This window comes from Macrotis lagotis, chromosome 1 (genome assembly GCF_037893015.1).
Source record: "Macrotis lagotis isolate mMagLag1 chromosome 1, bilby.v1.9.chrom.fasta, whole genome shotgun sequence".
In the NCBI taxonomy this organism is placed as follows: Eukaryota; Metazoa; Chordata; class Mammalia; order Peramelemorphia; family Peramelidae; genus Macrotis; species Macrotis lagotis.
This window is the reverse complement of record NC_133658.1, coordinates 20,714,547-20,729,413: the sequence shown is the minus strand read 5'-3', so window position 1 is coordinate 20,729,413 and position 14,867 is coordinate 20,714,547. Positions and strand designations below refer to the sequence as shown.

The following is a 14,867-nucleotide window of genomic DNA, read 5'->3' as shown; positions in this document are numbered from 1 at the left end:
AAAAACAAAGTCATCCACATTGATAGTGGTGAAAAAGATGGACCTTTGTTTTCATTGGAAACTTGGGATCATTAAAATGGCTTATGGATTTTCCAAAGGCAGTGCAGGCCATTCTCCTATTTTTGTTCCATTCTGGGCCTAAATCACTGTCCATTTTTTAAATTGCTTACCCCATAGGGTAAGCAGTAAAACCTCATCATCATTTTTTTTGCTGTCTACTATAAATTTGCATATATATGTGTGAACACCAATGGAAAAATTCTGAAAATTTCTCATGCAAACGCTTGTAATAATCTGGACAGTATACATTCTTCATCCACTTGTTCTTTCCTCTGCAGCAGGGATACTTAACCTGAGATCTGTAAAATTTTAAAAAATATGTATTTTGATAACTTCCTTTCAATATAATTGATTTCCTTATAATCTTGTGTATTTTATCTTATGCATTAAAAACCATCTTCTGAGAAGGGGCTTAATATTTGGCCAGATACTGCCCAAAGGGTCTTGATATTAAAAAAGGATTCAGAAACTCCTGATTTATGGATGACCAAGACCAGTTCCTTTGAGTGGTTATAGATCTTTTCTAGGAGATGCAGTAAGAACATTCATATACATCTTTATGGTTTTTAATTAAAAGTAAATCAAATGATACAGAAAGAATAAGTTCTATTGGGAGTCAAAAAACCTGGGTTCACATTCTAGTCTCTTTCATTTGCTCTCTGGGTGACTTTAGATGAATCACTTTCCCCTTTGAATCTCAATATACCCTGTAAGGTTTTCCTTCCTCTGTGCTGAGCCCACGGACCATCTTTGCCTCTGCCAATCTCTCCCTAACATGTGGTGGGCCAGGAAAAGTAATACCTCATATTTACTTGTTTCCTGCTGGTATCTTGTACTCAGTGATCTTCAAGTCTGTTTGCAGCTGTAAATCTACAACCCAAAGCTGCAAAGTCTAAGCTGGTCATGTTGGGATATGAGGAGCTGTTTATGGGCACAAACTGGTTTTTTTTTGTGTGTGTGTGTGGAGGGAGTCATCTGCTCTCACTCTTTCCTTCTGGTCTCCCTTGCCTTAAAAGTATGGACTGGGTTATGATTTTAGGTTTCATTTTAGTCTCCAGATAACCTGAGCTTTAAAACCACAGTACAGTTCATGAAACACCCAGTTCCACTGAAATGAAGTGGCTGGCGCCAAGTAGCCCAAGAAGAGTCAGGGAACAGTAGATAAAAAAAGAGAAGTATTAGTCTAAAGTTTCCATTTCTCCACTATCCTTGTTCCTGTTTTCCCCATGTGCCTAGAGAAGACTGCTCACATAGTCTTATATAGGAAACCTTTGTTGAGAAATAATTAACCATTTGTATAGAGGTGACCTCAACAAAGGATATGAACAGGCAATTCTCAGATGGAGAAATTAAAGTTATATTCATGAACAAAATGCTCTAAATCATTTAGAGAAATGCAAATTAAAACAAATCTAAAGTAACACCTCACTCCTATCAGATTGGTCAATATAACAGAAAAAGAAAATGATCAATGTTGGTAGGCTGTGGGAAAACTGGGACACAAATGTGTTGTTGGTGGAGTTGTGAATTGATCTAACCTTTCTGGAGAGAAATTTGGCAATAAAACTGTGCGTATCCTTTGACCCAGCAATACGACTACTAGGTCTGTATCCCAAAGAGATTACAAAAATGTTTAAAAAGCTTACATGTACAAAAATATTTTTAGTGGGTCTTTTTGGAGTGGCAAGGAATTAGAAAATGAAGCAATGTCCATCAATTGCGGTTTATGAATGTGATGGAGTATTATTGTACTGTAAGAAATCATGAGGGATGGGACCAGAAAAGCCTGAAAAGACTTGCATGAACTGATTCTGAGTGAAGTGAGCAGAACTAGAAGAACATTGTACACACCAATAGTAACACTGCATGATGATCAGTTATGATGGACTTGTTCATCTCAGCTCAAAGACAATTTTAATGGATTTGTAATGGAAAATACCATCCACATCCAGAGATAAAACTTTGGAGTCTGAATGAAAACCAAAGCTTTTCATTTTCAGTTTTTAAAATTTGTTATATGTATTATGTTTTTTCTCCCACTCATGTGGGAGATTTTAATTTTTCTTTCATACATGATTAATATAGATATATGCTTAACAATGTTATACATGCTCTCTGTCAGGGGAAGTGGGGAGGAAAGGAAGGGAGGGAGAAAAAGGTGTAACTCAAGACCTTACCAAAAAATGAATGATTGTTTAAAACTATCTTTGCATGTAATTAGAAAAATAAATAAAATTTTAAAAAAGAAGTGACCTCATAGAGGGTCACAGAATTAGTAAATTCCAATACAGGATTTGAACTTATCTTTATGTTCAACACTCTGACCCTTCTATTACCTAACTCCCCAGTGAAAGCCTTCTGTTGACTCTTCCTCATCACCCACCACAATGTACCCCATAAGGTTTTTTCCCTTCCTCTGTGCTGAGCCCACAGACCAGAGTTACTTCTCCATCTTTGCCTCTGTCAATCTCTGCCTTATATCTGATGGGCCAGGCAAAAAATAATACCTTAGAATTGCTTGTTTCCTGCTACCTGCCTTCATGTTCCTAACTGAATGAGGATCAAAATCTCATGGGAACTAGCTGGATGCTTAAGCATAGGATTGTTTCTTGAAACCTACTAGAAGTAATTCCATCTTTTTCAGCTATTTTCTGATGGATTTCAGTTTTTAGGTGGACTTTGCAGAATTAGGCTTGTGTTAGACTACCTAATATATTCTAAGGGGTCAATGTCACTCTAACCCTGCTGTTCCTTGCTTCCTCTAGAACCAGTAATCATGGAAAAGTCATTTAAATTTTCTAAGACTCAGTTTTCTCCTTTATAAAATGAGATAATTATTATTTACCACTTATCAAGAATTCATTTAGTATCTCCTATGACACTAGAAATTCAAAACAAAATGAAATCTGAATGTGAATTATTTCTGGGTGACAGGTAGACCTGTGAATTGATTTGACATGACTCTCTAGTGGACTCAGTTATCATGATTTTTTTCCCTAGCAAATAGCATCTAGTAATATGGCAGAAGTAATCCAAAGTTGAGGTTTAATAAGGCATATTAGTAATAGGAAAAGGGGGAAATATCTACATGTTAGCCCTTCAGAGAGTAGAAGACAATTACTATACTTCTCATTATCTCCCACAAATATTTTCTTCTCCAGGTGAACATCCCTGAACATTCCTATGGAAGAGTGAGGCCAATGACTTTGCACCTTATATTCAATTCTTGCATGGTATCATCTATCCTCTTTGCAAATAAATGATAAATAGCAATACTACTCACCATAATATCTCTTCTCCAGTCTCAGAGAGAATACCTTTCCCCCCACCTTCTCAGATAGGGACTTTATTTCATATTTTGCTAGGGGAGGAAAGGTGTTCATTCACTAGAATTCCTTCTTTTCTCTTCTTCATCTGAAATCTTCCTGTATTATATTTTTATAGTCCCATGACTGTTATCAACATGATTTCCTTCTTCTGGACACTTCAGCTTATCCATATCCTACTTAAACTGGAACCCTAGAAGAGAGCATCATGATTATGAGGAGAAAAATGATAGCTAGTGTTTATATCATACCTCTGCTAGGCATTGAGCTTTAATCATATTTTTTAGGTTTTTGCAAGGCAAATGGGGTCAAGTGGCTTGCCCAAGGCCATGCAGCTAGGTAATTATTAAGTGTCTGAGGCCAGATCTGAACCCAGGTACTCCTGACTCCAGGGCCTTTGCTCTATCCACTGCACTACCTAGCCTCCCCTTTAATTATTTTTTAAACAGTATCTCATTTGATCCTCATAAAGTCACTTTTTGATTTGACAGATGACCTAAGTAGTTTACATTGAGCATCCTGCCCTGTAAACTTACCAGATCTTCACATGTTAAATCTTGGAATCCAAATGTAAGATTTTGCATTTCTTGTTACCAAATTTCATTTTAAGAAATATTTGATATGTGTTCTAGCCTGTCATGACCTTTTAGGATCTTGAATGGCATCTCTTGAATCTTGATATTATTTACAAATTTGATAAATATGTAATCTATGCTCTTATGTAAGTTATGGATTAACATTTTAAATAGGACTCGATTAAGCACAGATCCACAGGGCACTTCATTTGAAATTTCATTCCAGGTTGACATCAAACCATTAATGATTACTCTGGTCCATCCAGGGATTCAATTTTTTTCTAACCCGTTAAATTATTCTGTTGTTCAGCACACATCTATCCATCTTTCATGAAAGAATAGCATGAAACACTTTCCTAAATATTTTTCTAAAATTTGTGTAAATTCCTATGGCATTTCTCTAATAGAGCAAACTAATGACCCATTTCTCTAAGTATGTAAATACATCCATCCATCCATCCGTACATCCATACATCCATACAAACATAAAAATACAACATTTTTATGACTCCCACCTCTGCCACTGCACTTCCTACACCAACTTAACAATTATGAGTTGCAGGTTGAGTTATCTCAGGTTCATTACCTCAAGTTCAAGATGCTCTGTAGATACTTACTTCTAAAATTGTTGTGCAAAAATCCCTTCTGGAATTTTTATTTTTAATAGTCACCCTTTTTACATACTCTGGATATGTCTTGTAATGTAACTGGCTATTTACATGATATTTCTGCTATCAGAATGCAAACTTTTTTGAGCATAGGGACTATATTGGTCTTTCTCTGTGTCCTTCATTATTCAGTCATTTCATTCATGTGCAACTGTTTGTGACTCCCTTTTAGATTTTCTTGGCAAAGATACTGAGGTTTGCCATTTTCTTTTATAGATCATTTTATAGATGAAACAGTGAGACAAACAAGATTAAGTGATTTGCCCATAATCATCAAGCAGAATTTCCAGAAATGGAAAAATAGGTACAAAATCCCATTGATTAAAGCTTCTAATTTAAAATTAGAATTGGGCAAAAGCTAACAACTCCATGAGGCTTCAAGAAAAAAAATAAAATCAAAGGAATGGAAAAAACTTGAAGAAATTGTAAAATATTTTATGAAAAAAACAACTAAAAATAGATCAAGGAGTGATATTTTAAAAATAATTGATCACCTGGAGTCTATGATCAAAGGAAGAGCCTAGACATCATATTTCAAGAAATTATCAAGGAAAAACTGCTGTGATATCTGAGATCCAGAAGGTAAAATAGAAATTGAAGGATTATGATCACCTCCTGAAAGAGATGCAAACTCCTAGGAATATTTTAGTCAAATTCTATGCCTCTCAGATCAAAGAGAAAGTAGCCATAATGAAACAATTCAAATATCATGGTACGACAGGATCACAGAAGATTTAGCAGCTTTCATTGTAAAGAAACAGAGAACTTGGAATATGATATATCAGAAGGCAAAAGATTTAGGATTACAACCAAGAATTACATATTCAGAAAAAACTGAGTGTAATCCTTCAGGTGAAACATGGGAATTTAAGAAATAAAGGGCCAGTCAAAATAGAAAGTTTGATATTCAAATAGAAGACTCAAGAAACTCAAAGAAAGGTAAACATGAAAGACTAATCATAAGGAATTCAATAAAGCTAAACTGTTTAAATTCATATATGGGAAGAGGATACATATAATTCCTAAGAACTTTATTGTTATTAGGACTGTTAAAAAGGAGTTTACATAAAGGGCATAAATGAGTCAACTATGTTTGGAATGATTTCCAAAAAAATGAAGGGATGAGAAAGAAGGATACACTGAGAGAAGGAAAAAGAAAGAGGTAGAATAGGGTAAATGATCATATATAAAAAAGTGTGCATGGAAGGACTTTTACATTGGAGGAGAAAATGGGAGGTAGTGATGGGCAGTGCTTGGACCTTATTCTCATCAGAATTGGTTCAAAAAGATAAAAAATATATGCACATACTCATTTATGTATAATAATATAACATACCAAATGGGAAAATAGAAAGGAAATGGAATAAGAGAAAAGGGTAGAAGGTAAAGAGAAAAGGGGTATATTAAGGGAAGCAAAGATTAAAAGTGAAACAGGCTTTTGAGGAGAAACAGTTTAAAAAGAGAGAAATGAATATACACAAGAAAGTGAGGAGGGTATTGCACAATTAGTAATCATAATTGAGTGTGATTGAGATGAGCTCTCCTGTAAAACCGAATCAGATAGCAGAATGGATTAGAAACCAGAATTCAAAAATATTTTCTTTGCAAAAGACACTTGAAACATAGAGTTAAAATAAAGGACTAGAGTAGAATCTGATATGTTACAATTGAAAAATTATAGGGGTAGCAAACATGATGTCCAACAAAATGTAAGTCAAAAATAGACCTGTTTAAAAGAGATGATCAGGAAGACTTCATTTTGTGAAAAGGTTCCTAAGACCATGAAGAAATATAAATAGAATTGAGTAAGTTTCTTTGATAAACACCTTATTTCTTAAATATTTACTGAGTACAGAATGGAGTCAAATTTATAAGAAAACAGCAATGGTCAAAGGATGTAAACAGGCAATTTATAGTTTTATGAAAAAACTAAAATTCATTGAATAGAAAAGATAAATTAAAAGAACTCTTAGGTATCATCTCATATCTATCAGAAATGATGGGGATGTGGGAAAATAGGTATACTTGTGAATTGTTGATGGAGTAGAAAACTGGTCTAACCTTTCTGGAGAATGATTTACAATTAGGCCCAAAAGGGTATAAAACTGTGCATTCCCATTGACCCAGCAATACCAGTATTAAGTCAGAGATCAAAAGAACAGGAAAGGACCAATATGTACAAAAATGCTTATAGCTGCTTTTTTTTGTAGTGGCAAAAAATTGGAAAGTGAGAGAATGTTCATCAATTGAAGAATGGCTGAATAGGTTGTGGCATATGATTGTGATGGTGGACTAATGTGCTATAAGAAATGAAGACAGTGGTTTCAGAAAAAAAATTGACAAGACCTAATTGAACTGATATAAAGTGAAGTGAGAAGAACCAGGAGATCATTATGCTCAGTAAAAGCAGTATTGTAATGATGATCAACTATGAAAGACTTGGCTACTTTGATCAATACAATGATCTAAGACAATTCCAAAAGTCTTATGATGGAAAAATGCTATTCACCTCCAGAACTGATGAATACTTGAGAGTGAATCAAAGAATAATTTTGTTCCCTTATATGTCTTACTTTTTTTTGAAATATAATTAAATATATTTTGCATGATTTTATATATATGCATATATGTACATATATGTACATATATATATATATATATATTTGACATCATATTACATGCCTTCTCAGTGGGTGGGAGATGGAGTGATTAGGAGGAAGAGAATTTGGAAGAGAGGTCATAATAAGGGAACTGACATATGGCCTCACATTTCCAGAACTCTAACCCAAAGAGCACTGATATGGCACCAAGTGTCTAGGACCCAAGCCTAATGCTGAGATGAGTAAACCCCCCAAATAGAAACCCATCTATACTAACATACCCTATAGCTCCTTCTCCCTTTGTTTCTATAATTACCATGGTTTTTTTTCAGGGGAATCCATTGTGTTGGCATGTCCCAGGCTTTCCAGATCCAAATATCCCAGTGTGATGATTAAAGAGATTACTTATGTAATCAATGTGGAGCTCCTGGTCTCTTTCTTTGGCATCATGTTGAACCTTTGGTTTGGGGGAATTTTGAATATCCACTGGGAAAGACAAAAAGAATGTTCAAAATAAATAATATATTAAAATGTTAAAAATAGTTAAATCTTCCTCTCTACAACTTCTTAAAAAACAAAACTGGATGGGGCGGCTAGGTGGCACAGTGGATAAAGCACCAGCCCTGGAGTCAGGAGTACCTGGGTTCAAATCCAGTCTCAGACACTTAATAATTACCTAGTTGTGTGGCCTTGGGCAAGCCACTTAACCCCATTTGCCTTGCAAAAAAAAACCTTTAAAAAAAAACCAGAACTGGTACTTGGCCTGCTAATTCTTAGCTGGCCCTCCCATTCCCGTCATCAATTCTTATCCTTCTTCTGATCTCGAAATGGACCGAACTAGGCAGAAATTTCCTGTGCCCAGGTGGCCTATGAATTTTCTTGCTAGCCTTAAGTCATAGGACACCCAGCCTCTGTTTCTATTCTTTCCCTTTACTATGTGGGATGTTATACATAGGTTCAAGGTAGATGGGTGACTTAAGTATCAGGCATAATTATGTAAGAGCATAAAGGCAACTTCTCTCTTCCAGGGTACATCAATATCAAAAAGAGCTAAATACATTTGGCAAACAATCATGAATTCTTTCTAAAAATGCATCCTTTCTGCTATGCTGACATTATTTTGATCTACTATTTCAATTCAGACTTTCTGGGGAGAGGAGTTCAGGGGTGTTCAAAATTGTCATTTATCTCAGTATAGCACTTCCAGTGAGGAACCATCCTTCCCCAGACCAACAGGAAACTGTACTGTGATGTATAGTGTTAGAAAATTGCCCGGGACACCAAGAGGTTAAGCAATTTAAGTAGGGTTACATACACAGTGTATGTCAGAGAAAGAATTTGTCTCTCTTGGTTTTCAGAATTGTCTTTTTGTTCACCAATGATTGAATAAAGACATAACCAGCATGTTCAGTATATACAGATGATACAGTACTAGGAAATACCCTGGAAGAAAGAGTCAGGATTCAAAAAGATTTGTTGGGTTTATAATATTGGTCCCAATGCAATTATATGAATCTGAGTAGGGATAAGTGTAAATTTGAGTCAACAAAATCAATTTCCAAAACGAATAGGACTGCCAAGGTCTTCCCTGTGGTCTCCGAGGGATGCTGAATACAAAGGAGGTGCTTAGTAAAGACCTAATGGATGAATGAGCATGGCTTTTGAAAGGAAGCTACAAAAGGTACTACCCCATCCATGCAGAACACCCCTCTTCCTTTCACTTCCCCCCACCATACACCATGACCTTATTTGGAAAGCCAGACTTCAAGCAGGATGCAGGAAAGCAGATTGGGAGAAATAATAGTTTATTTTGATTGTCCTATGTTTTACACTTGGCAGCCCATAAGGAACTATAAATAGAGGAAGGAGATGTTAAATAAAGGGAAAGGAGGGAGCAGAAGGGCAATAACAAAGGGATGGGAGATACCAATTTATAAAAACAGTGGATTGAAGATGTTTCTGAGAGGGCAAAGAGTCTATAGTTAGTCACACAGGACATGACTCCATGGTGGAAGAATCTCAGCTATTTTCTCTGGTTTGTAACTTCTAGGCTTTGAACTTGCCGATGTAGAAATTCTTATTCTTGCAAGATTGATCCTTCCATTTTTGGAATCCTAGAGAGAGATGTGATCCATCAGGTGACTAGCAGTTAGGCTGGAGATTCCCATAACCCTGGCACCCAACTTAGTGATTCAGGGTTTTCCCCAAACCACTAACAAACCTATAACCAGTTATAAGCTTGTGGTCACACAAGTGAGAAACAAAAAGATTTCCCATTATATTGGTAAAGAAAAGTCCACCTCCCCAAAAGCATGGTAGTTAGCAAATAGAGAGTGTGGCCTGATTAGACACAAATTCTTTGTGAAACAAGGAGAATAGGAATTGGGTCATTTCCCTTCTTTTGCTCTCACCTGTTTCTGGAGTCGGGGTCGCACAGTATCCAGGATTACTGTTACTTGGGGCACTCTGAGTCCAAGCTTGGTAGGTGAATAAGGCATTGCTACTCCATTTCCAACGTCGGGTCTGAAGGGGGAAGTAAGAGAGTATAGAAAAACCCTTCAAACACAATTGTTCCTCATTCTCCTCACAACTTCCCACACTTATTCTCCCCTTAAATTCTTCTGTACATCATCCTCCCTACTGGAATTCCTAATATACAGCTATGTATTCATGAAAATACTATATAATCATTCCCGAAACGTTGTTGTGTGGACAAGGAATTGGCATTGCTCTCCTTGGCTTTGATGTTTGTCCTTCATTCTTGAAGAAGACCATGATATCAGGGAGATGTTGTCATGACAAGTATGTGAGTTGGATTTGAGCAGTGGGGCTAAAGTATAAAGAAGAGAATTTAGGTTTGGTGTAAGAAAAGTCTTCCCAAATAGAAACCGGTAACAATAGAATGAGCTACTTTGCTACTTGGCATTCCCTTTCCCTGGAGGTCTTCAAGCAAAGATAATTTGTATGGAGTCTGGGGGAGGGGAGGTGGATATTACATTTTGGTAACAAATTGAACCAGCTGGCCTCAGATATATCTTCGAATTCTGCAATTCTGGATTCTTTATCTGTGGGCTTTAATGGGAAATCTATCTCTCCAGGGAGCCATCCTTAATATCTCCTACATTAATCTATCCCCAATTTGACTATTTATAGCACAGACAACCTTGACCAACCAATGGAGTTCTAGTCTCGGCTCTGTGTCATGATGGCATGTGTTCCTTTAAGACAGTCAGAGATAGAGACAAAAAGGTATTAATATCTGTGATTATATTCTGATACTATATCAAATATCTGGGGGTTGAGGTAGGACCTTGCCCTTTGGCCCTATTTGATCCTGCCTCCCAACCTTACATGAAGCAGTTACAAATATAATCACAGTGGATAAAATGTTAACGTATTAAAAGGTATCCACACCCTGCTATTCCTTTTCCAACAATAAAACCCTCTCCCTATGCTACCAGCTGCTTGGTTCTCTAAAGGAAAAGTTAGGTAATTTTGTGTTTTATCTCCATCAAGATGGAGACCATGACCACCCATGAAGGGAATAGCCATGAAGAAGAGTAATAAAGAGTTTGAATAATGTATGAGGAATGTATGAGAAAGAGATTGAGTTTGAATGGACAGAATGACTCTGACTAGAGCTACCTGGATAGAGTCATGAAAATTATATTTTCCCGGAAATGAGCATGCCTTTCAATAGCCCCCTCACTTCTTCTCAATTTCTTTTTTCTAAAACTCCAAATGGGAAAGGGATGATGTTGCCTGAGAAGGTCCCCAGAGCACCCACCCAATAATCTGGGCAGGCCGAGAGGCTGAAGGGCTGTGTGGGACAAACCTTGTTAGCATCATAGAGGCCAATCCAGATGGGGTTAGGACAGTCCCCACTCTCAGCCACCAGAGAGGCTACAAAAGAAGCTTCAATCTCATTCATCAGAGAGACCAGATGACCTGAGGTTTGGCTCTGGCAGTCCACCTATAGGAGAAGAGAAAAGAGAATTTTCCTCAGGGTGAAGAATAGGAGTCAAGACAGATATCATACTTTCCAGGACCACAAAGAAATAGGATGGTTAGTAGATGGAAAAAGGAAAATGCTGTGGGCATTGGAAAAAGAGCAAAGATTGAGATGCCAAGGGGGAGAGTGAATGGAGCTAGAGGAGAATGAAAGTTCTGGATCAGAGAAAATGAGGAAACTGGAAGAAAATTAAGGTTTTGGATCAAGAAAATGAAGAAACTGGAGGAGAATGAAGGTTATCAGAGAAAATGAAGAAACTAGAATTTAAGAGCCTTTTGGAGAGAGAGGAAGAGCTAATTGCTCATGACTAAGCCTCAAGGGGTACTGGGATTAACCCCCCCCAATATCACCATCCCTGCTTGGAGATATCTGCCCCCAACCCACCTCTGTCCCAGGTCTGTGCCATTCTGAACAAGCCATAGCAATAGGAGCCAAATACTTTGGAGCCTTCAGGACAGGAACTCTGAAAAGAGGCAACAGCAGCAGCAGGGGCAGTCTCACCTGGAGACAGATAAAATTGGAGCAGATAGCAGGGAAACTGGGACTACTCTCTTCTTGAGTTTCTGAATAGCCCTCTTCTTTCTTCTTTGCTTCCTCTCCCCATTCCTAAGACCACAACCTTTTCCCTTTTCCCTTTAGGTCTGCTCCCCCTCTACCTTTCCTCACACACATGGGGCTAGCCCTAAGCATATCTGGGAAGTCAGGGAGGAAAGACAAGAAGCACTCACCTTGTGCCAGGCTTGTGAATAGCAGGCAGGCCAAGAACAGTCCTGAGAAGCTGGGGCGCATCATAAGGGGCACCATTGTCTGAATCTGAAGGGATAGAAAGCCCAGACAAACTAAGGTTCAGAGCACCTCAGCCTACAGAAGAACCAAGAGATGGGATCAGGAAAAGGGGGGGAGGACAAAAGACCCTCTGTGTTACCATTCCCAGTCCCTCCAGACTCAGTGGCAGGTTCTCATGACATCTCCTCCTCCCCTTCCCCAGGTCTATGGGGAACAGCAGACAAGCTGATGGATAGCGAATCTAAGTCTCAGGAGCCTCACCATTCCACTTCTAGGATGGCCACCTACCAATCCTCCTTCCAAAGCAGCCCCCTCCCTGAAATTTCTGCTTCTTCCAGGTGACTCTTTTTCCTCAGGTCCTTACCTGTCTGGCCAGGCTATGGGATGGTGTGTCTGAAAAGGCAATGTCAGAAGCTTTATAGTTTGAATCTCAGAGGGAAGGGATATGGACAGGAATGAAAAGTAACTGATAATCAGCTGAGAAATAATGAATGGGAAAAATAGTAATAAGATGTCAGAATATGTATGTTGGTAATAGGGTGATTCATGGCACCTGTCTCCAAGCAGCAGATAGATATTGGCAATGGTCTCTTCCTAAGACACAGGGACAAAGGGATATTCTGGGAGGGGCACAGGGAGAGTCCCTTTTCTGGAGGATTCCTATTGCCCATTCCTATAGTACTGGGAATCGACCCAAGGGCTATCACCTTTCAGCAAGACATTGATTGGTTGGAGACTGAAGGACAAAAGTTCAATAAGCTAAAATGGTTTGGAAACTTAGCCCTAGAGCCTGAAGGTCTGGGAGTGGGGCAGTCTAATGGAATGACCTTGTATTTTGTCTGTTGATGTTCCATATCAAAAAATCCCCACCCCTCCAAAAAAGGGAAGCTTTCTCATTTCTTCTTTGGAGAGCAAGTCTATTCATTATAATGACATAGTTCTGGGTTTGATTTTTTAAAAGGTTTTTGCAAGGCAATTGGGGTTAAGTGGCTTTCCCAAGGCCACACAGCTAGGTAATTATTAAGTGTCTGAGACTAGATTTGAACCCAGGTACTCCTGACTCCAGGGCTGGTGCTTTATCCACTGTGCCACCTAGACGCCCCTGGGTTTGATTTTTATTGTTGCTATTCTTTTAATTGCACAGTTGTCATCATTTTTATACATTTTGTAAATTAGTTCTGAATGCTTTTCTCTGAAATCATTTTTGATGAATCTTCCAATGCTTCTCTAATCTCTTCATCATTTATCAGAGGACAAAATTATAGCATTATGTATCAGAAATAATCTGAATTACTTCCCTGTGAATGTATATTTACTTTGTTTCTGATTTAACACAGAATGCATTACTATGAATATTTTGGTGTCTGTGGGGGACCTCCTCGGAATATATGATTCCCAATGCAATAATGGGTCAAAGTCTAGTCACTTTTTAGCATAATGCTTAGAGCAAAATTTCAGAATCTGCGACAAAAGACCATGTAACCGAATATATGGGAAAACATATTTGGGTATCTCCTAAACTAATACCAATAAAAAAGGGAAAATTTGAAGGTGAAGGGAAGTGTATAAACTTAGACCTTCTGAGGGAAAAGACAAACCCCAAAGCATGGGACCTCTACAACTTCTGACATAGTGGTGTATACTCTTCACAACATCTGGTCCCCTTTGAGGTGCTTCAGTGGATAGAGTATGGAACTTGATGTCAAGAAGACAAGTTTGAGCCCTGCCTCGCATTAACAGTAGTTGAGTGATGTTAGCAAAGTCACTTAAACACAGTTTTCTTCTCTGTAAAATAAGGAAAATAAAGATGCTATTAATAACAGTAACTAAAGTGTCTCTTGAAAATTAGTCTTTCAAATGTGATTCTTCTGTGATTTATTGCTTAACCCTCACTTTTCAGTGTGGGGAAGAGAACTGCCTCATACATCCCTGATTTCTGATTGTATTTGGGCTACCCTTTTTACTCTTATTGAAAAGAGTGCTGAGGGGCCGCTAGGTAACAGAGCACCGGCTCTGGAGTCAGGAGTACCTGAGTTCAAATCTGACCTCAGACATTTATTAATTACCTAGCTGTGTGGCCTTGGGCAAGCCACTTAACCCCATTGCTTTGCAAAAACCTAAAAAAAAAAAAAGAAGAAGAGAGTGCTGAGTCAATATGAACCAGTCCATTATTTCCAGTCTGGCTTGTCTTCCAGAGTCTTAATAGTCACTTGGAAGGGCAAAGCAACAAGTCACTTTGATTCCACATTCCTTTGTCCTTTGTAGCACCAGCCTCCAACTAGCTGCATGCACTTTCACCCCATTTCCTTATCTCTGGCCTCATTTTCCTATGATGCAGTAATAAGAGAGAAGTGATATTAGTCCATTCCTTTTTAGAAATGTGTCCCTATCATGATTGATTTTTCCTTATTGTGGACTTGCGTATATAAAATATTGTGTAAAAAAGACATGAGTTTGAATTTAATTGTCTGGCCACATTCCATATATTTTTATTTTGGGTGATACAGTAAACTTTAAATTTTGTTCTTGAGTTTGAGCCATTATTGAGGGCATGGCCCAAAAAGTTTTATTTTATAACACCCTTCACTCCCCCACCCCAGATGGGGAAGTTCCTTTAAACTAGTATTTAAGAAAATATAATTATTCCCTAACAATCTGAGATACTTTCAGAACTTGAAGTGAGAAAATCTAGCTTCTCCATGGAGGTGACAGGTTACACTAGAACAATGAATCCAGAACAATCCACAATGGTAGGTAAAGGACAGAAGTGAAGGGAAGCAGCATATATTTATTAAGTGTCTCAAGCTTTCCATATCTCATTTGATTGTCACAATGACTAA

The 14,867-nt window shown here is 37.8% G+C and overlaps 1 protein-coding gene across 1 annotated transcript; it reads right to left on the bottom strand.

Moving 5' to 3' along the window:
* Window positions 1–9,275: 9,275 nt before the first annotated feature.
* Window positions 9,276–13,954, bottom strand: LOC141516449 (lithostathine-1-alpha-like). The gene is made up of 7 exons (XM_074227776.1): window positions 13,921–13,954; window positions 12,167–12,231; window positions 11,970–12,054; window positions 11,623–11,742; window positions 11,065–11,204; window positions 9,641–9,752; window positions 9,276–9,343 (listed from the first exon to the last, which is right to left on the bottom strand). The coding sequence occupies exons 1-7, from the start codon at window positions 13,952–13,954 to the stop codon at window positions 9,276–9,278; spliced, it is 624 nt and encodes a 207-aa protein (XP_074083877.1).
* Between the last annotated feature and the right edge of the window lie 913 nt (window positions 13,955–14,867).